The sequence below is a fragment of the Meles meles genome, chromosome 8 (assembly GCF_922984935.1).
Source record: "Meles meles chromosome 8, mMelMel3.1 paternal haplotype, whole genome shotgun sequence".
Lineage (NCBI taxonomy): Eukaryota > Metazoa > Chordata > Mammalia > Carnivora > Mustelidae > Meles > Meles meles.
This window is the reverse complement of record NC_060073.1, coordinates 82,156,010-82,183,400: the sequence shown is the minus strand read 5'-3', so window position 1 is coordinate 82,183,400 and position 27,391 is coordinate 82,156,010. Positions and strand designations below refer to the sequence as shown.

General features: G+C 35.3%; 1 protein-coding gene across 1 annotated transcript in view; it reads left to right on the top strand.

The window, feature by feature from the left end:
* CNTN5 (contactin 5) overlaps positions 1-27,391 on the top strand; it is an 867,308-nt gene that overhangs the window by 304,512 nt on the left and 535,405 nt on the right. Inside the window, exons 3-4 of the mRNA XM_046016150.1 lie at positions 2,328-2,451; positions 2,580-2,755. Of these exons, the coding sequence (XP_045872106.1) occupies positions 2,328-2,451; positions 2,580-2,755 (300 nt within the window). The remainder of the gene's footprint in view (positions 1-2,327; positions 2,452-2,579; positions 2,756-27,391) is intronic.

The window sequence follows — 27,391 nt, the reverse complement described above, 5'->3', positions numbered from 1 at the left end:
TTAATTTTATGCATTATAGGCATTTATAATTTTGATTTTAATGATCATATTTACAGTGTAAAGATAGAAGAGATATATTTTCATGACTCCATCATGCAGTTTAACTGTAACTGAGAGTTTAAGGAGGTTTCATGTGCTTTTCCAAATTTTTATAAATGCACTATGATGCAACAACAAATAGAATATTTTGACAATAATTTTCTCTAGTTATTAAAAATACTTGTTTTATTTTTGAGTAAAAGTTTTAAGTGATACCAATGTCATTTGGTATAGAGAAACACATTTCAGTTATTTGCAAGTAATATTTTATTATTTGTAGCTTAAAAAAAGAACTTCAGCTAGATTATCTAGGACTCAAACAAAATACTTGACAGTGCCTGCTTTTTAAGTAGTCAGTTTTATTGGGTGAATATTTAGAGTACCATAAACACTTTTATTTTTCTTTGCCCAAAAAAGAATGAATTCATATTTAAAGAAAATGTATAAATGTACTCTAAACCCATTATTCTAAATATGGAGGTTTTTATCTTTTTAAGTAATAATTTTTTAAAGCTTGAGTTTCCTGGGACATTCATTCTTGTATTTCTTTCCTGATATTTTCTTGTGGTTATCTACAAAGAATGTGAATCTCCAACTGTTTAGTAGAAGCATTAGATATGTCTTTCCTAAAATTTTGCCTCTTCATTTTTCTTTTTTTTTTTTTTTAAAGATTTTATTTATTTATTTGACAGACAAAGATCACAAGTAGGCAGAGAGGCAGGCAGAGAGAGAGGAGGAAGCAGGCTCCCTGACAAGCAGAGAGCCTGATGTGGGGCTCGATCCCAGGACCCTGAGATCATGACCTGAGCCGAAGGCAGAGGCTTTAACCCACTGAGCCACCCAGGTGCCCCACCTCTTCATTTTTCTAAGGCAGTGGTTTTAAATGAGGACCATTTTGACCCAGGGGACGTTTAGGAATCTCTAGAGACGTTTTTGTTTATATACTTTGGGAAGGTGTGCTGATGGCATCTAGTAGGTAGGGGCTTGAGGATCTTGACCTAAGGTTACTATATAATCAAATTCATGATTGATAAAAATAAAGAAAAAAATTTTACTTTCTTCTAAATTCACAATTCAAGATGTAAAATATCCTAGATCCATATATAACTCTGTGAATTCTTGCACTACTACAAGCTAATAAGACTAATACTTCCCCCAGCACATTTACTTACCCTTTCGCCAGCTGAATTATCTTAAAACTCCAGCAGAATTATGTTAAAGCTTTTGAAGTCCAAGCTATCATCTGAGGCTCTATTTTATTTCTACTTTTCTATAAAATTTTCATTAGTTTAAAATTACCTTTATCATAGGATTTCTCTGAATATTAACTAATTAAATGAGATAAAATTAGTATCTGGCATATAGTAGGTACCTAATAATTTTAGGTGTTTTTCCCTCTTGCCTCTTTCTCTTCTGATCTCCTTATTTACATTGTTTACCTGCTAATGAAGACTTAACTGTGTGCAGTTTTGATATTTATATTCACTTATTTGACTTTTTTTGAGGACATCTCATTTATTCTATGAGAATATATTTTTTGCATTACGTAATTTATCCTTTACCCTCTAGCATTTTTAAAAAGATTTTATTTATTCATTTGAGACAGAGATACAAAAAGAGAGACAGCATGAGCAGGGGGAGAGGCAGAGGGACAGGAAGAAGTAGACTCCCACTGAGCTGGGACCCCCAATGCCAGACCGAACCCAGGGCCCTGAAATCATGACCTGAGCTGAAGGCAGACTCTTAACCATCTGAGCCACCCAGGCACCCTTATACTCTAGCGTTTGACAGAAATCACAAGTAGGCAGACAGGCAGGTGGGGGAGGTAGGGAGGAGCAGGCTCCCCCACCGAGCAGAGCGCCCAATGCAGGGCTGTATCCCAGGACCCTGAGATCATGATCCAAGCCAAAGGCAAAGGCCTAAGCCACTGAGCCACCCAGGTGTCCCAACTTTTGGGTTTTTTTAAATGTTCTTGTTCAGCATTATCTTCTTTAGCTCTGTTTTAGATGAATAAAATATATTTGAAAATGTACACCACCAATATTTGAGATATTTGCTTTTTTTAAAAATCATATATATCATATTTTTAAAAGAAATCTTAGTCAATTAAAAAATTCTAAGTAGGTCTCTAATTTACTAAAATAATGTAATTTTCTAGTAGTGACTTTCTTGTGTTAGTATGTCTGTTGAGTACAAGGAAAAAGGAAAAATTTTAAATATTAAAATAATAGAGAAAAAGTCTCGATATTTTTAGAAATTTTAAAGTGTGTCCTTTTTGGTCCTTACAGAAAGTGTGGACTATGGGCCAGTGTTTGTACAAGAACCAGATGATATAATTTTCCCGACTGATTCCGATGAAAAGAAAGTAGCATTGAACTGTGAAGCTCGTGGCAACCCAGTTCCCAATTACAGGTAAAAGTTCATTATTAATCATTTTTCTCAAGTATTAAAAATTCCCTTCAATGAGATTCTGACGTTCCCAGGGAGTATTATAATATCTCAAGTAATTTTTACATATTTGTCTTCTGATTTTTCCTAAGATGGCTTCGAAATGGAACAGAAATAGATTTGGAAAGTGATTATCGCTACAGTTTGATCGACGGGACTTTCATTATAAGTAATCCGAGTGAAGCAAAGGATTCTGGTCATTATCAGTGTTTAGCAGCCAACACTTTCGGAAGTATCCTTAGTAGAGAAGCCGTACTTCAATTTGCCTGTGAGTAAAGTATATGTTTTCTTCATATATCTGTATATAGTGTGTATACATGTAATTTCAGTTTGGTTAGGCAAAAGCTTAATGAAGACCTCAAATTTTAAAATAGTGATAAAATCTCAGTAATGATTAGAACTATGTAAACAATGTGTTTCTTTCTAAGATATTCGAAACTTCCTGAAATGTTTGCCTTCTTCAAATAAACCCGACACACTACTCTGGAGGGTTATAAATACTACTCATGATTTTTTTTTTCTCCACCTTTTAAAATATCTACTTATCTGCTTTTATTTTTCTACTGTTTATTATAGTCACTATTTGCTGTAGTTTCTTTTAGACATAAGATCATATATTCTAAAAATTCTGCTTAGGAAACTAAGGAAATGCCTCTGAAATGCTTATGTTTCAGATTCCAACTATAATTTCTCACACAGATACCCCATTTTTTAATTAAACAAAGACACATACATATAATTAAACATATATACTAGACATATAATTAAACATATGTACTAGAATATATACATTTTCGAACATAGATCACTTATCTAATTAACTATGTGTATTGAGTTCTTAAAACTTGTGAAATTATATAACTTATGATGAAGTGCTTGCTTCGCAGCATATATATATAACTTATGATGAAGACTTATACCAAATTGAGGATAGGCTACTGAGTAAAAACAAAACAAAACAAAACAAAAAAACAAAACAAAAACAATATCATTTCTTAATAAATAATCCTACTTGAATACAAATTTTTGAAGATTACAATATTTAAAAAATAGGAGGGTAGAAATCTTCATGTTAATAATTTATATGTAACTTATATTGGCTATATAATTTATCACAAAATGATTTTTAATTTAAAATTACACCCTGAGGAATGAAATAATTGACTTTTCTCTATATAATCTCCATCACATATTTCTAATTAACCCAGAATCCAGACATCCTATTATAGGAGTGTGAAGGAGAAAGGAAAGAATAAAGGAATGATAATGGATTTAGGGCTAGGTCCCAGAAAAATCTAAATATTATCTTTTAAAATAAATTTTGTTAAGTAGTTCTGACAGAACTTTACATACACTACATATACCAAGATAGTAGCCTGAGTATACTCCTGTTGTTTTAGAAAATATTATGTGGTGTAACACAAAACCTAATACTTTTCATCATGCACATTAAAAGAGTAACCTAATAAACAAATAGCCCTCCTAATTGCTCTCTGTAAATAAAGTAGTACTTTCAAGACAGATACAGAAAATCCGGAGAACATGATGTATGAATACTAAGTGGCTTAGTATTTCTTTCTCATTGGTCTATACTGACACAAGTATACCGATTCATAATAGCTTATATATCAACTGTTCTCTCCAAAATCACCAGTGGAGGCAAAATACGCAAAGTTTTCTATATGCTTCAGAGCAGAAACCTATTTACTGGAAGATCCAATGTGTCTGTATGAGTGTGCTATCCTAGAATTTCTACAAAGACCATTCATAACTATCTGATATTCACCCCCACCTGCAGTGAGCACATTGGTACCAGCATTTGCAGTTCAATAACTAGGCAAGGAAAACCCTATCTTATTTATTGTGTACAATTGTCCTGAAATTAGGCTAGAGCAATACTTACTTTATTTTTGACTTAACACAAGGGTTAATATACATATGCATTCCTTGGTAGCATCTTATGACCCTGCCTTTCCCCATTCCCACCCCACCTGACTCAGCTGTGTTCTGAAGGCCATTCATACCTATGAGCCCATAATGTGCTTGGTTGAAGCAGTCACTTACATAGGGAAAGGCACTTCTGCTCAAAATTACTCCTTCACCTAGATGATATTTTGTCCATTGGATTAAAAAAAATAAAAAAAAATAAAAAGTCCTTTAGGTTTAGCTCTATCTTTTTTCCAGAAGATCTCTGGGGGGAAATGCAAATATAGATGGTGGAGAGGAGAATAAAGACTCCACCAACTTTCTTTCCAGTGTACTTGGATAGGAGCATGGGTGCTATGGGATCCTAGGAGCCAAGGTACATTTGTGATTAGAGGAAAATTGAGGTAGGAACTTAGAAAGAAAAAAGGAGCTTCTGAAAGGAAATGAAAGGATACAAAGGTAAAAGTAAGATTAAAAACTTGGTGGGTGTGGTGCATAAACAATGAATTCTGGAACACTGAAAAAAAATTAAATTAAAAACAAAAACAAAACTTGGTGGCAGCTTTCCTTTACATCGTGATTTTCTATGTCTAGCCTCATTAGCTAGATAGATAATGTACTCACTACTTATTGTTGATAAGATGTTTAATGTTTAAAGGTTTTTTGCAGCTAGAACAATGTTCATCACACTTTACATATTTTAAAGCTGATTATCATTAGTCTTTTATAACTACAGCCACTATTTATGTAAAAATTTAAATATACAACTAGTCTTTTAAAACTAATTTTTTCAGTCATGGGAAACTAATATATTTATTAAATTTAGATAATTATCAAAACCTATTTAATCAAATTAAATCTTCAAATCTAATACATGAATCTGTTAAAGATTTTAAATGTCATAAAATTAGGCAAAAGTTACAAATTATGAAATTGATTATGAGACCTGTTAACAGATGTGATCTCTTTTAAAATTTGAAGATCGTTTTTGTTATATCAATAACACTTTAAATCTATAGCTTTCACATGGGCTCTACCTTTTGGAATATGATGTGATTCTAAGACTTATTGGACAATGTTAACTAAGTGCCAGGTGAGTCTCCCCTAATTACGTTCATGGACAAATGTACTAATCTATATTTTTTAATAGATATATATTCAATTGAAGACTCAAGATATCCATATAGTAACAATCTTATTACCAATAAAGAAAATAAAACTTAAACATATCCTATTAGAGTCACTTTACTTTTTGCTTGGAAATTTTATTATGTATGTTATACACATGTGCATCATATTAAAATTTATGATCCTGAGTATTAATAGAATCAAATGAGTTTTCACAGGTATATATATACACAAATTGTCACAGTTTGTCTTACAGGACTCAATGCTAGATTTTTTCCTCTTATTAACCAGAAATATATAAATATATTTTTTAAGATGTATTCATTTATTTTACAGAGAGAGCATGAGAAGTGTGGGGAGCAAAGGGGGAGAGAGAGAGAGAGAGAGAGAGAATCCTCAGGCAGACTCCCTGCTGAGCACAGAGCCTGATGACAGGGCTTGACCCTAGGACATCAAGATCATGACATAAGCCAAAATCAAGAGATGAATACTCAACTGAATAAGCAACCCAAGCACCCTCTAACCAGAAATATATTTTAAAATATTCTAACTTTGCACTAATAATATTTTGGTCTTGTACCCTCATCCCAAGTCAATCATAAGTTCAGCTACTTTTCATTGACTACAATGCATAATATTATGGGAGACTAAAATCTAGATGCTGGAAGTACATGTAAGACTGTTCCAAATAAGTTACAATAAGTGGGCAGGAAGACATTATTACTGAACCAATGTAGTAAAACAGATTTTTAAAAAGAACATCCTTTTTTTAGGGCCTCAAGTAGCTTATATTCCTTGAACATTTTATGTGGCAAACAGTGCTCCAAGTGTTTTAAAATAATTAACTAATTTCATCCTCATAACCAGCATAAGAGTTGTTATGTTATAAAACATAAATCCAGGGGCACCTGATTGGCTCAGTCAGTTAAGGGCCTGCTCTCAATTCAGGTCATGATCCCAGGGTCCTGGGACCAAGCCCTATGTCAGGCTGCCCGCTCAGTGGAGAGTCTGCTTCTCCCTCTCCCTCTGCACCTCCCCTCTCTCCTGCTCTCTCTCTCCCTCAAATAAATAAATTAAAACAAACAAACAAACAAACAAACACATAAATCCAGGGAAACCTGGGTGGCTCAATTGGTTAAGCATCTGACTCTTGGTTTCAGCTCAGGTCATAATCTCCGGATCCAGGGATCAAGCCCTGTAACAGGCTCCCAGCACAGCGGGGAGTCTGCTTGTCTCCCTCTTCTGCCTCTCCCACTGCTTGCACTCTCTCTCATTCTTAAATAAATAAATATATCTTTAAAAATAAATAAATAAAATGTAAATCCATTTTGTAGATGATAACTCTTATTTAACTCTAATAGTACTCAATTTTTCTCTATTCTAATATGTGTTGTATTCACTTTGATATACTCTATTTGATTTTCAACTTCTCTCTCAAACTCCAATTATATTGTAATTTCTCAAAAGTCTATATATTTGATTCTTCATCAACTTCCATTTTATAATCACTTTATTAACACTATATGGCACAGGAAAAATAAATATTAGCAACAAAAATAAGCATGTAATCATTCTGCATTTCTTCTTACTGTTCAAATTTAGTTAATGAAACACTTAATTTTTCTTATGGAAATTTAAGAATTACCAGTTCTTTTTTTAGATCTGAAATTTTAGGATGTATATTAATTTTTGGAAGTAAATATTTTTCTTATTTTCATATTTTCTCCTTTAATAAACTTTGTTTCTAATAATTATCTTTATTTATTGGATAATCTATGGTTAGAAACTGGAAAGCTAAATTTTCTAAATGAACTTGAGACATGACAAAGATAACTATATAACTATTATCAGTAGCTGACAATGTCATCATAGATCCTGGCTTTTGAAGGGAATGGTGATAAGGAAATGGAAATTGGCACCTTTACCTGGTGATGTAGCAATGTGTGGAAAAATTAATGTAAAATAAACTTGGTTTCTTTTAAAGTTTTGTTCCTCTTCACTTGTCACCTAATATGTTAAAAAATATGAAATAACAAATGTATATTTATATAATGATTGTTTTATTTTACTAATATATTTTATCTCAATATCATTCCAAAGGGTATTTATTTGACTTGCTATATAAAATTATGTACCATAAAAAGTAAATATACAAATAAATAAATATAGCACCAGGTAAAAAGACATTTCATAATAAGAGGTCAAGATACTGTATGCCATAATGTCTCATAATTATTGTGGCCAAGACATAAATATTTCCTTGAGACTCCCAGCAGTCAGAGCAAATGGGAAAACACAGACATTTAAAGGACTCTAAATTCCCCTGAGTTCCTTAAAAGAAGAAACTTTTCTTGACATTTAATTCTCATTGAAATTTCTAGTTTGAGGCTTTATATGGAAATCTTAACAATATTCCTACATCTGTTCAATAGTGAGTTTAATTAGCTTGACATAAAACCAAACCAATTATTTAAGTGTAACTAGAATTTAATCATGAAACTATTCACTTCATTCATTTATAATTTTTTTTTTAATTTTGATTTGAGCAACTAATGGATTTGAGAAGCTGCTGCAGTCATGCTCATTTTCCCCTTTTAACGTAACCCTTACATGTCTTAATGTCTACCATGAGGATCTTTTATTTTAAGTTCTCCCTAAATGAATATTTGTAAATGTGGTTCAGCATAGTTAATGTTAATAATGTATTTTTAGCATTAATAAATATACACCTCATAAGGGTATAGTAAAAATTAACAATGTAGAGAAGTCATGTCTGTGAATTGTTTTTTAACTTCAGGAAGAAATAAATAAACACAAAGTTGGATAACTATTGCTAGTACTGATTGTTACTGGTTATCAATAATGTTGATAATGACTATTTTTGACAGAGTATACTTTATTCTGTAGCTTATGTTCATCATGAGGATAATTTCCTCACCTAGTGTAGTGATTTCTCTTCAGTGACAAGGAAGAATACACCATATAAAACTTTGTCACTCTATTAGCTTATTACCATGCTGAGAATTTGGAATTGATAATGTGACACTACACACTTCTCAAACATCCTTCGGATATCCAAAGCTCATAGCAATCTCTCCAACATTTGTATTCTTAAAAATAATTCATACTAGTAAGTCAAACATAAAATGAGTCAAGAATAAATAGTAAGTCAGACATAAAATGAATCAAGAATAAAATCTCCTCATGCTGTCTCTTGCTTCAAAATATCTTTATATGCCATCCCTGGTAAATTGGTAGTTCATATCTAAATTTGAATATATTGCTTTTCAGGGCATTTAGATGATTTAGATGCAGAATATTCCATTAGTTTTTCTTGAAGCAGTTGATTAAAATAACCTCCTTAACTCTTTGAGAGATTATATGATTTTATAGACTTTGTATTTAAGCTCTTTAATTTAACCTTTCTTTTTTATATAAAACTCAAAAATTACTTCTCTAGCTTTTCCAAAACTTCTTCATTTAAAGTAAAATTGACCTTTGACTTTAAAACTATGTTTAACTAGCATTTGATACCTAATGAAATTATTTAAATAATTGCTAACTCCACAGTATATCCACAGCTTTATGTCATTAGTCTATGAGATTTTGTCCATAATAACTTCATTAAGTCATTTGAGTATCAACCTGAATGAATCACATTGTCATGGATAACTTTATTAGTTGCAAAATTATCTAATTTTATTACAAATTAAGTTGATATTACTTTGTAATTTTGCTTTCTATAAACAAAACAACTATGTTTTTCTTTTATAAAATCATTACTCAAAGAATATGATTTAAATCTTATCTTAAAAAAAAAGTCTTCTGATCAAAATGATATAATAATTGTGAGTGTATGTCTCCTTGACAAACTATAGTATGGATTCTTTGAGATCACAGAAAAAAAATTAATTAAAAATAGGTAAGTTTATGCTTTAAAGGGAAGTTATAATGAACTAATCAAAGTTGAAATCTGGGGCAGATTGCCTTCAAACTGTTAATTCTATGACATAACACTTTTGTATTTTATTTATTAAAATTCATCCAAACACGTATTTTCATTATTAATCAAAATCATGAATAATTCTGTCTATATGTGACAGATGCCCTCCAGCAAAATGGACAATTTGCCTGGCTTGAACTTTGATCTCACTGTTCTTCCTCTTGTTTTTAAAAATGCAGAAAAGCCAGTGTTCACTCATATTATGTAAAGTAGCCCACAAAGACCTAGATCAGGAATGCACAAATCCTCTGACCCTTGCTGTTCAAGCCTATTTAATTCATTATTCTCTAATCTCCAGAAGAGTGTCTTCCAAGGCACAAAAGTACAAGAAGGTTTTAAATTTCATTTGATTAAATAGCAGTTCCATCTCAGGATAATTTATAAAGATATTAATATAAAATAAAAAGTATAAACAAAGAGGCAGATATCAAATATGTTTAATTTCTAAAATTATTTTATTTCATAAAAACTTTTTTTAGGGACAAGTTAGAAAAGATGATATATTACCTAGCCTGGAGGCATTCTTCTTTGATTGCATTTTCATATCAAGTGCTAAATATTTCTACTCCTCATATGGATGGATGGATGAATGGATAGATGGATAGATAAATAGATATAGATGTACAGATGTGTATATGTGTATAGATATAGATGTGGATATGTATGCATGTATACACATAAATTTAACAATAACAAGAATAATAGCAATAGTTAAAAGCAGCAATAGTTACTGAACACTTAAAGCCAAAAAACTGTTAAGTATATATAGTGCATCTTTACCCTCCTTAGTCTTATTAAGGGAGTTGCACTATTGATTTAATTTACGAATTAAAAAAAAAAACATAGTCAATCTCAAGAATGCCAAATTATTTTCCCAAAATCACATGGCTAGTAAATAATAAAACAGCATCTCCAACTCAAATATAACTTCAAACTTTATGCTTACAATCTGCCCTTTTCTATCCCATACCACACTTAATCATGCATTGCATTTTTTGTTGCTTAATAGATGTAGTTATTTTATTCATAGAACACTTATATGCATGTATCCTCTCTCTCGGGCATTGTTCCACATGTATAGGGAGCCTATAATGAACAATGCATATTCTCATAGACCTTAATAGACCTTAACGCTAACAAAGTCAGTATGAATCTCTCCATTCCATATATATTTCCTGAGTTCATACTCTCATTATCCTCTCTGAACTACCAGAAAAATTGCCTGCCTATGTATATTTTCTTAACATCTCTCTTCGTCCTACCCAAACCTCAATAAAATCTCTCTGTACTGTTTTTCCTAAAATGATCTATGTAAAATACAATTCTGACCATGTTGTCCCTGCATAAATCTCTAATGGTTTACCATAATTGCAAAGAAATTTGTAATTCATTCTATACACTTTCAGAGTAGGCAGAGAAAATCAGAGGGCTCCTTTTTGAAAATGTATCCAAGAAAACTCTATGGTGAAAGTCAAGTTAGGAGGTCATTTCAGTAATCTAGGTAAAAAGGACTTGAATTCCTCATACATTGAATATAATAGAATAGATGTCTGTGGGAGAAGGTAAAATAAATGAGAATTTGCAAACAATAGAATGAATGGGGGTAGAAATGTAAAAAAATATGGAAAAGTTAGAATGATAACAAGATTCTGAGCTTTGATTAATTCAGTTGAACAATCCATAATATTGTAACATAACAAAGTAACAAAAAGAAGAGGAGGTAATTTTATTTTGACTTTCAGGGGAAAATACACAATATTTTAAAATGGTTAGTGCACAAGAAAATCAGTGCCCAAAGGTGAGAACTGGCCACAAAACACAAGGACAGACTCAATGAAATCATAAGGATGTTTCATCAAGAGAAATTGTACTAGAAAGAAAAGAGGGTTAAGATCCTAACCTTCTAGAATATATACATTTCTCTGGTAGAAAGATGTTAAGTGTAGGAAGAAAGGAGTTAGTGAAGGACAGAAGAATGGAATAAGCCAAGAGGTGCAGAAGAAAGCCAATAAAATAGAGTGAAGTACAAATGACACTTAGTTGTGTTTTGCTTTGTTTTTTTTAATGACATTCAGTTTTAAGATGTCAACTGTCACCTTTGTCAAACACTATAAGTAACACTCGAAAAATTTTTGGAGTTTGAGACCTTTAAAAACCAATTTTAGTATTTACAGAGACAGATATCAGAATCCAAGGCATTTAAGTGTAAGATATTATAGTGGTATTTGATGGTAGATAAAAGAGAGTCAGCATAGAAGATTCTGAAAATACAAAATAGAGTCTAATTAGTAAAATGAATTTCTCCTTTCCAAGTGAACTATAGGTATTCTACAGATTTAAATCTCCTTCCAGGGAAATAGTCTGCCATACAAAAGATACTAAGTTCTATAAGATACTATGTTAATTAAAGTAAAATTTAGAGGGAAACCTGAGTGGCTCAGTTGGTTGGGAGACTACCTTTGGCTCAGGTCATGATCCCAGGGTACTGGGATAGAGCCCCACACCGGGCTCCTTGCTCTACAGAGGAGCCTGCTTCTCCCTCACCCTCTGCCTGTTGCTCCCCCTGCTTGTGCTCTCTCTCTTTCTGTCAAATAATAAAATTTTAAAAATAAAATTAAATAAAATTTAGAGTTTAGACTCTCACATCTTGACTCAAAAACTTAAATTAAGTAAAGAACCTTAAAACCAGTTAGGGAGACATACAATTTCCAGAAATATTTTCCTGATCCCTTCAACCTGAATTTTAATTCCATATCCTCTAGAATCTTGATTTTTTTTCAATAAAATACAATGTTATCTTAAGAGAAATAGAACCACTTTACTTTTGCTGTAATTTTGTGACGCCTAGTGGAAGAATCACATGATGATTGGGTTTAGCTGATGTTTTTCCCACTCCAAGGAATGAAAAGGAGAGGAACTAAGAAGATAACCCCTAATCAAGACCAATTAGTTAGCTATGTATAGCTTAGAAGGACCTCAGCACCTGTGAATTCATGGCCCCAGTTTCTAATGTGAGTTTTCTGCAATGTTTTTATTAAAACAAATAAAGAAAACATTTTTATTTTTTGTTTTTGTTTTGTGTCAAATTTAGTACTTTAGGCAAACTCTGGGAGTGCACATGGGGTTTCTCATTATAAATCCTAATATGTGTACTTATGCATCTGAAACAGGAGCTTTTTAATAAAAGTCCTCTTTTTTTTAAGATTTTATTTATTTATTTGACAGACAGATCACAAGTAGGCAGAGAAGTAGGCAGAGAGAGGGGAGGAAGCAGGCTCCCTGATAAGCAGAGAGCCCAAAGTGGGGCTCAATCCCAAGACCCTGAGATCATAACCTGAGCCAAAGGCAGAGGCTTAACCCACTGAGCCACCCAGGCACCCCAATAAAAGTCCTCTTTATTGCAATGGAGACTTGTTCAAACTGTAAATGATGCTGCGTGAGTCTGTGTAGGAGTTTCATATTAAAATACCCATATCATCTTTCGTTGCTTTGTTTAAGATGTCCTCAGACATAGGCCATTTATGCCGGTCTATAAGTTAGATTAGATACTCAAGTATATCTATGGGGTTTACAATATAAGGTTAACCTTATTATTAATAATAATAAGATGGGACCAGGATGACTTCTCTATGCCCTCTCTGCAATGTTTTTATTAAAACAAATAAAGAAAACCAGGATGACTTCTCTATGTCCGAGTTACATTCTATTCATTTGACAGGAATAAGTGGCAAGTATGGAGTTTACTGGGACATTAAGCCATTACCCGGTTTCAATGGATGCAGAGGTATTTAGACAAGGAGTTACTATTCTCTATCTTCTTTTTCTCCTACCCACTAATCTGGATAGGAACACTAATCTGATCAGCCTGTCCTTAAGACAGTTAAAGTCCTCTAATCCAATCTAGAATAAAGTGCACACTTCCACAAATGGTCCCAAGGCCATTTATTATTTAGATTCTGTCTGATTTTCTACATTTCTCTCTATTACTCAGGCTGTAGTGAACTATATGTACTGTCCTAAGAGCATTTCATTGTTGTTATATGAGACATTCTACCTGTCTGCTGGGCTACCATTCAGCAACTAACCTCCCAACCCTCTCTGTCTCTGTCTTATTCTGTATATGTGTGTGTGTATGTGTGTGTTTGTGTGCAGTATATATATATATATATATATATGTATATATATATAATATGTATTTATATATAATTTCACATGTTCTTTGTTTCTTTTTTTTTCTTAATATTTTATTTATTTATTTGACAGAGATCACAAGTAGGTAGAGAGGCAGGCAGAGAAAGAAAGGAGGAAGCAGGCTCCCTGCTGAGCAAAGAGCCCAATGTGGGCTCCCAGGATCCCAGGATCATGACCTGAGCCAAAAGCAGAGACTAACCCACTGATCCACCCAGGCGCCCCCTCTTTATTTGTTTCTTATTACATTGCATTACAACCATTTATGACAGTCACCTTGGTTTCCAAGAGCCATTCTGAACTTATGCATACCACAGACTCTACAAGACTAAATTCACTGAAGACATATTTAATGTCTCATTTATCTATTTATTTACTTTAGTTTAATACCCAGCCTCTAACATACAAGTTCATAGCCAATACTCAGTGAGTGCTTGCAGAATGAGTAAGTGAATGAATGAATATCCTCCAGCACCACAGTGGGCACTACCCTTAAAAAAAAAAATCTCCAGTAGTGCAATTGCTGGGTCATAGGGTAGTTCTATTTTCAACATTTTGAGGAACCTCCATGCTGTTTTCCAGAGTGGTTGGACCAGCTTGCATTCCCACCAACAGTGGAGGAGGGTTCCCCTTTCTCCACATCCTCTCCAGCATCTGTCATTTCCTGACTTGTTAATTTTAGCCATTCTGACTGGTGTGAGGTGATATCTCATTGTGGTTTTGATTTGTATTTCCCTGATGCCGAGTGACGTGGAGCACTTTTTCATGTGTCTGTTGGCCATCTGGATGTCTTCTTTGCAGAAATGTCTGTTCATGTCCTCTGCCCATTTCTTGATTGGATTGTTTGTTCTTTGGGTGTTGAGTTTGCTAAGTTCCTTATAGATTTTGGATACTAGCCCTTTATCTGATATGTCGTTTGCAAATATCTTCTCCCATTCTGTCAGCTGTCTTTTGGTTTTGTTAACTGTTTCCTTTGCTGTGCAAAAGCTACTGGGTATTTACCCTAAAGATACAAACATAGTGATCCGAAGGGGCACGTGTACCCGAATGTTTATAGCAGCAATGTCTACAATAGCCAGACTATGGAAAGAACCTAGATGTCCATCAACAGATGAATGGATCAAGAAGATGTGGTATATATACACAATGGAATACTATGCAGCCATCAAAAGAAATGAAATCTTGCCATTTGCGACGACGTGGATGGAACTAGAGCGTATCATGCTTAGTGAAATAAGTCAATCGGAGAAAGACAACTATCATATGATCTCCCTGATATGAGGACATGGAGAAGCAACATGGGGGGGGAGGGGGATAGGAGAAGAATAAATGAAACAAGATGGGATTGGGAGGGAGACAAACCATAAATGACTCTTAATCTCACAAAACAAACTGGGGGTTGCTGGGGGGAGGTGGGATTGGGAGAGGGGGAGCGGGCTATGGACATTGGGGAGGGGAGGCGAACCATAAGAGACTATGGACTCTGAAAAACAACCTGAGGGTTTTGAAGGGTCAGGGGTGGGAGGTTGGGGGAACAGGTGGTGGGTGATGGGGAGGGCACGTTTTGCATGGAGCACTGGGTGTTGTGCAAAAAGAATGAATACTGTTACGCTGAAAAAATAAATAAAAAGGGGAAAAAAAAAAATAAGGGCCACGTGCCCCCCAATGCTCATAGCAGCAATGGCCACAGTTGCCAAACTGTGGAAAGAACCAAGATGTCCTTCAACAGACGAATGGATAAGGAAGATGTGGCCATATACACTATGGAGTGTTATGCCTCCATCAGAAAGGATGAATACCCAACTTTTGTAGCAACATGGAAGGGATTGGAAGAGATTATGCTGAGCGAAATAATTCAAGCAGAGAAAGTCAATTATCATATAGTTTCACTTATTTGTGGAGCATAACAAAGAACATGGAGGACATAGGGAGATGAAGAGGAGAAGGGAGTTGAGGGAAATTGGAAGGGGAGATGAACCATGAGAGACTATGGACTCTGAAAAACAATCTGAGGGTTTTCAAGGGGTGGGGGGTGGGAGGTTGGGGGAGCCAGATGGTGGGTATTAAGGAGGGCACGTATTGCATGGCGCACTGGGTGTGGTGCATAAACAATGAAACTTAGAATACTGAAAAAATAAAGTTAAAAAAAAGACAAGACAAAAAAAAAAAAAAAAATCTCCTTCTGAGACCCATGAGAAGAATGATTCTTTAAGAGGTGTATACATGGTCCTCTCTAACAAGTATAACAGAAAATCAAAATGAGTGATACAATTTATGCAGAAACATTTTATAAACTATAAAGCTCCATATACAGGGTAGTTATATTATTAGTAAATGAGCATTAATAAACATTAATACCTACAAAGGTATTAATGGATATAGTTAATAATTTTTTTTTTGCAGTTTGAATTTATTTTTTTTTTTTCAGCGTAACAGTATTCATTGTTTTTGCACAACACCCAGTGCTCCATGCAATACGTGCCCTCCCTATTACCCACCACCTGGTTCCCCCAACCTCCCACCCCCACCCCTTCAAAACCCTCAGGTTGTTTTTCAGAGTCCATAGTCTCTTATGGTTCGCCTCTCCTTCCAATTTCCCTCAACTTTACTGGATATAATTAATATTGATATCAAAACAGGTGTTGATGTTCAGTTTAAAGTAGTATATCTTTATATATTATTGTGCATACTATTAGTAATATCTCCCACATTATAATAGACGTCTGACGCCAACTAAGGTATTCCAAAGAAATATTAAAAAGTCTATTAAAAGTAATTTCAGATATGTCCCTGATCACAGAAGAAAGCTAATACTTTTTAAAAGTGATTCTAGAATTCTAGCAATGTGTCTCTATGGATCCTATTAGCAATGAATGTTTTCTATTCATTTCATAACGTCATTGGATTGTAAACTTAGAGTCAGGAGATAGTGATAGAATTTGCCAAACTAAGCAACAAAACTTGCTGTTAAGTTCTTTAGGAATGTATATGTAAATGTTACTTTATTTTAGTTGTCAACATGAGGGTGTCTACCCAGTGCCATTGCTATACTTCATGTCAAAAGATCCAGAAATAATATTTAATATAATTAATATTTTTAGAATCATGAAAAGAAAATTTAATAAAAAGTATTTTCCTTCCGATTCTTAATAGGTAGATGAATTTAGAGAATTGTTTCCCTAGTACTTCACAAGAAATGAGACAGTATTTTAAAAGGATCACATCTGTCATGACAAAATAACCAAAAATATGTCTAAAAATTGTCAGTTATAAGATCAAATGTGATTCATATCAATTCTGTTTTCATAAACATAATAAATCATTCACCTAAGAAATCATGACTATAACAGACATTTAAATTATAATTTACAGAATTTCACAAACAGTAATTAAATTCACAAAAAAACAAATATAATTGTTGAGATGGAACTGGCATGTCATCTAAAAAAAATTCTAAATTCCTATGCACCAATATGCAAACATATCTAGAAGGCTTGTTTTACAATTGTTATTTTTTTAATTCCTTTATAAGACCATAAGAACTGAGTAAGTTATCAATGTTTTACTTGTCTTGATTTAAAAAAAAAAAAAAAAATTCTTGGGGCACCTGGGTGGCTCAGATGGTTAAGCATTTGCTTTAGGCTCAGGTCGAAATAAATAGAATCCTAAAAAAAATAAAAATAAATAAATTTATTTATTTGACTTAGAGAGATATGATGAGAGAGGGAATACAAGCAGGGGAAGTGGGAGAGGGAGAAGCAGGCTCCCCGCTGAGCATGCAGCCTGATGCAGGCTCAATCCCAGGACCCTGGGATCATGACCTGAGCTGAACGCAGACGCTTAACTGACTGAGCCATCAGGACACTCCCAAAAAACATTCTTGATAGATAAATAAGATTATATCTTTTCTCTAGAGAACATTTTATGCCAGTTTTTATTCAATTTCATATTTTGTATTTCAGAACCTTTTTCCAGTTTTTTTCTTAAAATATTATCTGAATATGTTTTTTCTTAGTTGATTCACCCACTATGAGATTAAGAAAAGCAAGCCTTTGTACATGAAATAAATGCCGTAATGAAAATAATTGTATCAATTTGCATAATTTATTTTAACTATTAGATACTTATATAGTATTTATATTTAATGATATAAGCATTAATAGTATATAATAAAATGCTAACAATAATTGCTAAGATTTATTAAGCGATTATTATGTGCCAGACACTAAGGTAAGCTTTTTGCATATTATTTTACATTCAATTACGAAGAAAAAATAACGTAATTTATGCATTATCCACACTTAAATATATTGAAAGTTAGAAAACTGTCTGAAGGAGGGAGCTCAGTTGTCCAATGTGACATAGTTAATAAAATGCAAAAGTGAAATTCAAGTCTTGTTCTATCTGATTCTAGATCCAGATCTCTTAAATTTTTGCAGAGCTTCTGCACGTGATATCCCATTAAACTACCCAAACGATCCTGAAGTTATGCTGAGTGGTCTCATAAACTCTCATTTTGAGATCAGAAAGTTGAAATAAGAATGCCTGCGTGGTTCAGTTGGTTAAGTCTCTGCCTTCTGCTCTGGTCATGATCCCGGGGTCTTGGGATCGAGTCCCGCATTGGGCTCCTTGCTCAGTATGGAGCCTACTTCTCCCTCTGCCTGCCACTGCCCCTGCTTGTGATATAGCTGATGTACTTATACACATTCTTATCATTCTTGCTTTTAATTTATACTTCAGGGAATTCACATATGACTGCTCTCTGTTCTGTTTTATCCCAGGGTCTTACCTATTCAGATTGATTAAGCCAATACAATGCTACACAGAGAGCACACATACCAACTGCTTTCAGTCTAATGCTATTTTTTTAAATAAATCAAGTGATGCATAATTTCATATTATGTTGAGAAGTTCTTACTGATTTTTATTAATGTGCATGTGAAACTCAAAATAGCCCAAATTATAAAAGAGGTAAAATCAATAGAATTCATGCAATTTTACCATCAATACTAGGTCACACTCTATTCAGGAGATACATGGAGACTGTGTGGTGGTCTCAGTAATGTCTTTATCTCCCAAAATAAGTTCCATTCAGTCTATTGCAGTTACTTACTTTAGAATAAGGCCTAACCTTAGAAATTAAGAATATCCAGATAGTCTACTTTATTGGTTTTCCCTCTCTATTAGAAATTTTATTGGTCCTGGAGAAAGGAAGGCAGACATCCCCACCTTCTGCCTCCTGTTGACGGTACCACAATCTCTTACTGCTTTCCCCTTGCCGCAGATGGAGAGGGGCAGCTATTCCAGGGAGGCCATTAAGGCCATGAGCTTGGGCCAGGTGCCGAAGTGTGCCACTAAGCCGAGAGTAGAGGTAAGGAGGGCAGGCAGCTGGGGGCCAGAACCTGGTAAATCAGCAGCAAGTCAATCAGGTTGTAGTCCACAAAGAAGGGCTAATTCTTGGACAGTAGGGTCTCACCTTGGAGGATTGTGGGGGGCAGGGAGGCGGATCTCTTCACATACCCCTCCTTGCCTGCTTCATAGCTGTTGTAGATGAGGGTGAGGTATTTGCTTCAGAGATCCTTGATGCCATCATTCACCATGTCCACCAGGGCCACCTCCCACTGGTCCTTTCTTTTTTTTTTTTTAAGGAAGAGAAGAGGAAGGGCCTTTATTTATTTTTTTTAATATTTTATTTATTTATTTAACAGAGAGAGAGGTCACAAGTAGGCAGAGAGGCAGGCAGAGAGAGGGAGAAACAGGCTCCCCACTGAGCAGAGAGCCCGACATGGGGCTCGATCCCAGGACCCTGAGATCATGACCTGAGCCGAAGGCAGAGGCTTAAACCACTGAGCCACCCAGGCGCCCCACCACTGGTCCTTTCTGAATAGTGCAGGGCAGAGTCCCTGTCAGGATGGTACAGCCCACTGGTACAGGGTAAGAGCTCCATCCTGGAGCTTTGCAAGTTGCCTCTACAGCCAGGGCTCCTTGGTCACCACCTCCTCCTTCCAGCTCTGGGCCTGGTCAGCCAGCAGCTGGCACATGGTCTCTCAGCCTCCTTCAACAGGGAAGGAGGCAATGGTATAGGATGGCATGGTTATAAGTTCAGGCAGCAGCAGCAGTTGCAGCAGAGCCTGGATAGCCTCCTATAGTTCACACTACTTTCTAGCACCTAAAGTTTATAGCTGCTGTTACTCTGGTGGGCCTAAACTCAAATCAGTTGAATAGCTAGTAGTGTTTTTTTACTCTCAAAACTAATGGAAGCAAGCTTTAACTCTAGTCCAAATTTTATGATTTGAGTTTTTATGTTTTGGAAATACTAGTCATATAAAATCTGTGCCTATTAATCTAATTACAGTTAGTTCATTTTCTCCCTAACATAATCTGGATGGCATCATAAATATGGTTAAAGCTAAATGACTATTTATATATAAAACTTAAAAATTAACTGTCAACATAATCTTGTTTACCTTTACAACTCTGGCAGGCACTTCTGTGTCATTTTGAATATGAGATTTTCTTGGATGTTGTCAAATACATTTCAGCATCACTATCTAAGGAAAATAAAATATTTCAATACATACATTTTACATTGTCTTTTGTAAGAAATAGTTGTCCTTGCCTAGGGTCCACTGACACTCTTCTGCCACAAAATGATATCCTTCATCTTTGCTTTAAAAGATGTTATTTTTTTTCCCCCTGGCCTCTGCCATAGAGACAAATTATCATCTCCCTATAAGACTATAAAACAGAATTGCTTTTATTTATTCATAAATTATATGGCCTATCTCTTTCCTAAAATGTATAATCTTGCACGGAGTGGAAAAAGAAGAACAACAACAACAGAAAAAACTTGTGTACATTTTAACACAAACCTGTATTTAAATGTAACTTTCATAATCACCTCTTTCTTTTAAAATGAATGTTTCATTATTTAGTTTAGAAAATGTTGATCATTCATTAATCATATATAACTTTTCAAATGGTGAATCACTAGTAAATGACAATAATAGGAAAAAGCACAAGGCTCGACAGATGTTTCAAAATGATTAGCTTTAAAAGGATCTTAGAGAAAAGCAGCTCACCAGACATTCCACTCTTCCACAAACAGAATAGCTTGTTAGAGAAATTTCCACATCCTAAGACCTCATTTAATAAGTGAGCTGACTTTTCTCAATTGCATAATAAAGGCATATAACCCGGTGATTCAATTTACCTTAATGATGATAAATTCTAAAAATTGATGTGCAGGGGGGTGTGTGTGTGGTTAAGAAGTATCTTTGCTGACACTAAAAGAACTGAATACTTATTCTAGGCTATAAACAAGTACTATTTTATTATAAAATATTAACTCTAATAGAAATTAGAAATCAGCATTAGCATAAGAAAGGAAATTGAGAGTTAGCTTAGCTTGTGTTTGAGATATATGTCTATCCTATTTATGACTTCTCTGTTAATGAAAGGTAAAGTAGGGAATAAATTAGTTGCTTTTTTATTCCATCAAAGACGAGCCTAATACAATGAGAGACATATGATAACAGAGACATTTTTTTCCTTTATTTAAAAGGATTAAATCAATGAGAGCAGTTATGGACTAGAAGGTACAGAAACTGATAGTAGAAATCAGAAAACAATAGAGGAGAGATTTTCCAGTACAAGGATTTGCCAACCACATCAAAGTCAATTGATTTATTTATGGGTAATAAGGATAAAGAAACTATATTTGTCAATAAAGAGCAGTGTTGAATATAAGGAGAGTATTTCCATTAGAGGATTGAGGTAGAAGTTAGTATTCGAGATTTCAAGCATATGGTAAAAAATTGCAAAAAAAAACCCCATTTATTTCTTTAAAAGTTAAGCAGTGGATGGATAGTGGAGTTAAATAGTAAGTTAAGAAGGCCACAATAGTAAACACTGTATTCTATTGAAAAACTAACGTGGGGTGCCTTGGTGGCTCAGTGGGTTAAAGCCTCTGCCTTCAGCTCAGGTCATGATCCCAGGGTCCTGGGATCCAGCCCAGCATTGGGTTCTCTGCTCAGCAGGGAGCCTGCTTCCTCCTCTCTCTTTCTGCCTGCCTCTCTGTCTACTTGAAATCTCTGTCAAATAAATAAATAAAATCTTTATAAAAAAAAAGTAAAGTTCTTTTTACTCTTCAACAGTAAAATGCATGGGTGTTCTTCTAGCTTCATCTCCCCCTCATTCTACACTCAATTAATTTTTAACAATATTGAGGTCTCCTGACCATATTTATTTTATTTTATTTTTTTTTCCATTTTATTTATTTTTTCAGCGTAACAGTATTCATTCTTTTTGCACAACACCCAGTGCTCCATGCAAAACGTGCCCTCCCCATTACCCACCACCTGTTCCCCCAACCTCCCACCCCTGACCCTTCAAAACCCTCAGGTTGTTTTTCAGAGTCCATAATCTCTTATGGTTCGCCTCCCCTCCCCAATGTCCATAGCCCGCTCCCCCTCTCCCAATCCCACCTCCCCCCAGCAACCCCCAGTTTGTTTTGTGAGATTAAGAGTCATTTATGGTTTGTCTCCCTTCCAATCCCATCTTGTTTCATTTATTCTTCTCCTATCCCCCTACCCCCCCATGTTGCTTCTCCATGTCCTCATATCAGGGAGATCATATGATAGTTGTCTTTCTCCGATTGACTTATTTCACTAAGCATGATACCCTCTAGTTCCATCCACGTCGTCACAAATGGCAAGATTTCATTTCTTTTGATGGCTGCATAGTATTCCATTGTGTATATATACCACTTCTTCTTTATCCATTCATCTGTTGATGGACATCTAGGTTCTTTCCATAGTCTGGCTATTGTAGACATTGCTGCTATAAACATTCGGGTACACGTGCCCCTTCGGATCACTACGTCTGTATCTTTAGGGTAAATACCCAGTAGTGCAATTGCTGGGTCATAAGGTAGTTCTATTTTCAACATTTTGAGGAAACTCCATGCTGTTTTCCAGAGTGGTTGCACCAGCTTGCATTCCCACCAACAGTGTAGGCGGGTTCCCCTTTCTCCAAATCCTCGCCAGCATCTGTCATTTCCTGACTTGTTAATTTTAGCCATTCTGACTGGTGTGAGGTGATATCTCATTGTGGTTTTGATTTGTATTTCCCTGATGCCGAGTGACGTGGAGCGCTTTTTCATGTGTCTGTTGGCCATCTGGATGTCTTCTTTGCAGAAATGTCTGTTCATGTCCTCTGCCCATTTCTTGATTGGATTGTTTGTTCTTTGGGTGTTGTGTTTGCTAAGTTCCTTATAGATTTTGGATACTAGCCCTTTATCTGATAGGTCATTTGCAAATATCTTCTCCCATTCTGTCAGTTGTCTTTTGGTTTTGTTAACTGTTTCCTTTGCTGTGCAAAAGCTTTTGATCTTGATGAAATCCCAATAGTTCATTTTTGCCCTTGCTTCCCTTGCCTTTGCCGTTGTTCCTAGGAAGATGTTGCTACAGCTGAGGTCCAAGAGGTTGCTGCCTGCATTCTCCTCAAGGATTTTGATGGATTCCTTTCTCACATTGAGGTCCTTCATCCATTTGGAGTCTATTTTCGTGTGTGGTGTAAGGAAGTGGTCCAATTTCATTTTTCTGCATGTGGCTGTCCAATTTTCCCAGCACCATTTATTGAAGAGGCTGTCTTTTTTCCATTGGACATTCTTTCCTGCTTTGTCGAAGATTAGTTGACCATAGAGTTGAGGGTCGATTTCTGGGCTCTCTATTCTGTTCCACTGGTCTATGTGTCTGTTTTTGTGCCAGTACCATGCTGTCTTGATGATGACAGCTTTGTAATAGAGCTTGAAGTCCGGAATTGTGATGCCACCAACTTTGGCTTTCTTTTTCAATATTCCTTTGGCTATTCGAGGTCTTTTCTGGTTCCATATAGATTTTAGGATTATTTGTTATATTTCTTTGAAAAAAATGGATGGTATTTTGATAGGGATTGCATTAAATGTGTAGATTGCTTTAGGTAGCATAGACATTTTCACAATATTTATTCTTCCAATCCAGGAGCAAGGAACATTTTTCCATTTTTTTGTGTCTTCCTCAATTTCTTTCATGACTACTTTATAATTTTCTGTGTATAGATTCTTAGTCTCTTTGGTTAGGTTTATTCCTAGGTATCTTATAGTTTTGGGTGCAATTGTAAATGGGATTGACTCCTTAATTTCTCTTTCTTCAGTCTTGTTGTTGGTGTACAGAAATGCAACTGATTTCTGTGCATTGATTTTATATCCTGACACTTTACTGAATTCCTGTACAAGTTCTAGCAGTTTTGGACTGGAGTCTTTTGGGTTTTCCACATATAGTATCATATCATCTGCGAAGAGTGATAGTTTGACTTCTTCTTTACCAATTTGGATGCCTTTAATTTCTTTTTGTTGTCTGATTGCTGAGGCTAGGACTTCTAGTACTATGTTAAATAGCAGTGGTGATAATGGACATCCCTGCCGTGTTCCTGACCTTAACGGAAAAGCTTTCAGTTTTTCTCCATTGAGAATGATATTTGCGGTGGGTTTTTCATAGATGGCTTTGATAATATTGAGGTATGTGCCCTCTATCCCCACACTTTGAAGAGTTTTGATCAGGAAGGGATGCTGTACTTTGTCAAATGCTTTTTCAGCATCTATTGAGAGTATCATATGGTTCTTGTTCTTTCTTTTATTAATGTGTTGTATCACATTGATTGATTTGTGGATGTTGAACCAACCCTGCAGCCCTGGAATAAATCCCACTTGATCGTGGTGAATAATCCTTTTAATGTACTGTTGAATCCTATTGGCTAGTATTTTGGCGAGAATTTTTGCGTCCGTGTTCATCAAGGATATTGGTCTGTAGTTCTCTTTTTTGGTGGGATCCTTGTCTGGTTTTGGGATCAAGGTGATGCTGGCCTCATAAAATGAGTTTGGAAGTTTTCCTTCCATTTCCATTTTTTGGAAGAGTTTCAGGAGAATAGGAATGAGTTCTTCTTTAAATGTTTGGTAGAATTCCCCTGGGAAGCTGTCTGGCCCTGGGCTTTTGTTTGTTTGGAGAGTTTTGATGACTGTTTCAATCTCCTTACTGGTTATGGGCCTGTTCAGGTTTTCTACTTCTTCCTGGTTCAGTTGTGGTAGTTTATATGTCTCTAGGAATGCATCCATTTCTTCCAGATTGTCCAATTTGTTGGCGTAGAGTTGCTCATAGTATGTTCTTATAATTGTCTGTATTTCTTTGGTGTTAGTTGTGATCTCTCCTCTTTCATTCATGATTTTATTGATTTGGGTCCTTTCTCTTTTCTTTTTGATGAGTCTGGCCAGGGGTTTATCAATCTTATTGATTCTTTCAAAGAACCAGCTCCTAGTTTCATTGATTTTTTCTGTTGTTTTTTTGGTTTCTATTTCATTGATTTCTGCTCTGATCTTTATGATTTCTCTTCTCCTGCTGGGTTTAGGGTTTCTTTCTTGTTCTTTCTCCAGCTCTTTTACGTGTAGGGTTAGGTTGTGTACTTGAGACCTTTCTTGTTTCTTGAGAAAGGCTTGTACCGCTATATATTTTCCTCTCAGGACTGCCTTTGCTGTGTCCCACAGATTTTGAACCGTTGTGTTTTCATTATCATTTGTTTCCATGAATTTTTTCAATTCTTCTTTAATTTCCTGGTTAACCCATTCATTCTTTAGAAGGATGCTGTTTAGTCTCCATGTATTTGGGTTCTTTCCAGCTTTCCTCTTGTGATTGAATTCTAGCTTCAGAGCATTGTGGTCTGAAAATATGCAGGGAATGATCCTAATCTTTTGATACCGGTTGAGACCTGATTTGTGACCCAGGATGTGATCTATTCTGGAGAAGGTTCCATGTGCACTAGAGAAGAATGTGTATTCTGTTGCTTTGGGATGAAATGTTCTGAATATATCTGTGATGTCCATCTGGTCCAGTGTGTCATTTAAGGCCTTTATTTCCTTGTTGATCTTTTGCTTGGATGATCTGTCCATTTCAGTGAGGGGAGTGTTCAAGTCCCCTACTATTATTGTATTATTATTGATGTGTTTCTTTAATTTTGTTATTAATTGGTTTATATAGTTGGCTGCTCCCACGTTAGGGGCATAGATATTTAAAATTGTTAGATCTTCTTGTTGGACAGACCCTTTGAGTAGGATATAGTGTCCTTCCTCATCTCTTATTATAGTCTTTGGCTTGAAATCTAATTGATCTGATATAAGGATTGTCACCCCAGCTTTCTTCTGATGCCCCTCACTTTAAATCTGGAGGTGTCTTTGCGTCTAAAATGAGTTTCTTGCAGGCAACATACTGATGGGTTTTGTTTTTTTATCCATTCTGATACCCTGTGTCTTTTGATTGGGGCATTTAGCCCATTAACATTCAGGGTAACTATTGAGAGATATGAATTTAGTGCCATTATTAGCCTGTAAGGTGATCGTTACTGTATATTGTCTCTGTACCTTTCTGATCTACTACTTTTAGGCTCTCTCTTTGCTTAGAGGACCCCTTTCAATATTTCCTGTAGAGCTGGTTTGGTGTTTGCAAATTCTTTCAGTGTTTGTTTGTCCTGGAAGCTTTTGATCTCTCCTTCTATTTTCAATGATAGCCTAGGTGGATAGAGTATTCTTGGCTGCATGTTTTTCTCGTTTATTGCTCTGAATATATCATGCCAGCTCTTTCTGGCCTGCCAGGTCTCTGTGGATAAGTCTGCTGCCAATCTAATATTTTTACCATTGTATGTTACAGACTTCTTTTCTCGGGCTGCTTTCAGGATTTTCTCTTTGCCACTAAGACTTGTAAATTTTATTATTAGGTGACGGGGTGTGGACCTATTCTTGTTGACTTTGAGGTGGGTTCTCTGCATCTCCTGGATTTTAATGCTTGTTCCCTTTGCCATATTAGGAAAATTCTCTCCAATGATTCTCTCCAATAGACCTTCTGCTCCCCTCTCTGTTTCTTCTTCTTCTGGAATCCCAATTATTCTAATGTTGTTTCGTCTTATGGTGTCACTTATCTCTCGAATTCTCCCCTCATGGTCCAGTAGCTGTTTGTCCCTCTTTTGCTCGGCTTCCTTATTCTCTGTCATTTGGTCTTCTATATCACTAATTCTTTATTCTGCCTCATTTATCCTAGCAGTGAGAGCCTCCATTTTTGATTGCACCTCATTAATAGCTTTTTTGATTTCAACTTGGTTAGATTTTAGTTCTTTAATTTTCCAGAAAGGGCTTTAATATCTCCAGAGAGGGTTTCTCTAATATCTTCCATGCCTTTTTCGAGCCCGGCTAGAATGTTCAGAATCGTCATTCTGAACTCTTGATCTGACATATTACCCATGTCTGTGTTGATTAGGTCCCTAGCCTTCGGTACTGTCTCTTGTTCTTTTGTTTGTGGTGATTTTTTCTGCCTTGTCATTTTGTCCAGATAAGAGGATATGAAGGAGCAAATAAACTACTAAAAGGGTGGCAAAGACCCTGGAAAAATGCGCTGTAACCAAATGAGAAGAGACCCCAAATTGTGGGGGGGAGAAAGGGGATAAAAACAGGTTCTTTCAGAAAGTGGTTGATTTTCTGTTTCTAGAGTTGCTGTTCTTCTTCTCTTCACTCTCCCGTTGGATTTGTAGGTGTTTGCAATGTTTAGATAAGCTATCGAGCTGATCTCCTGCTACCTGATG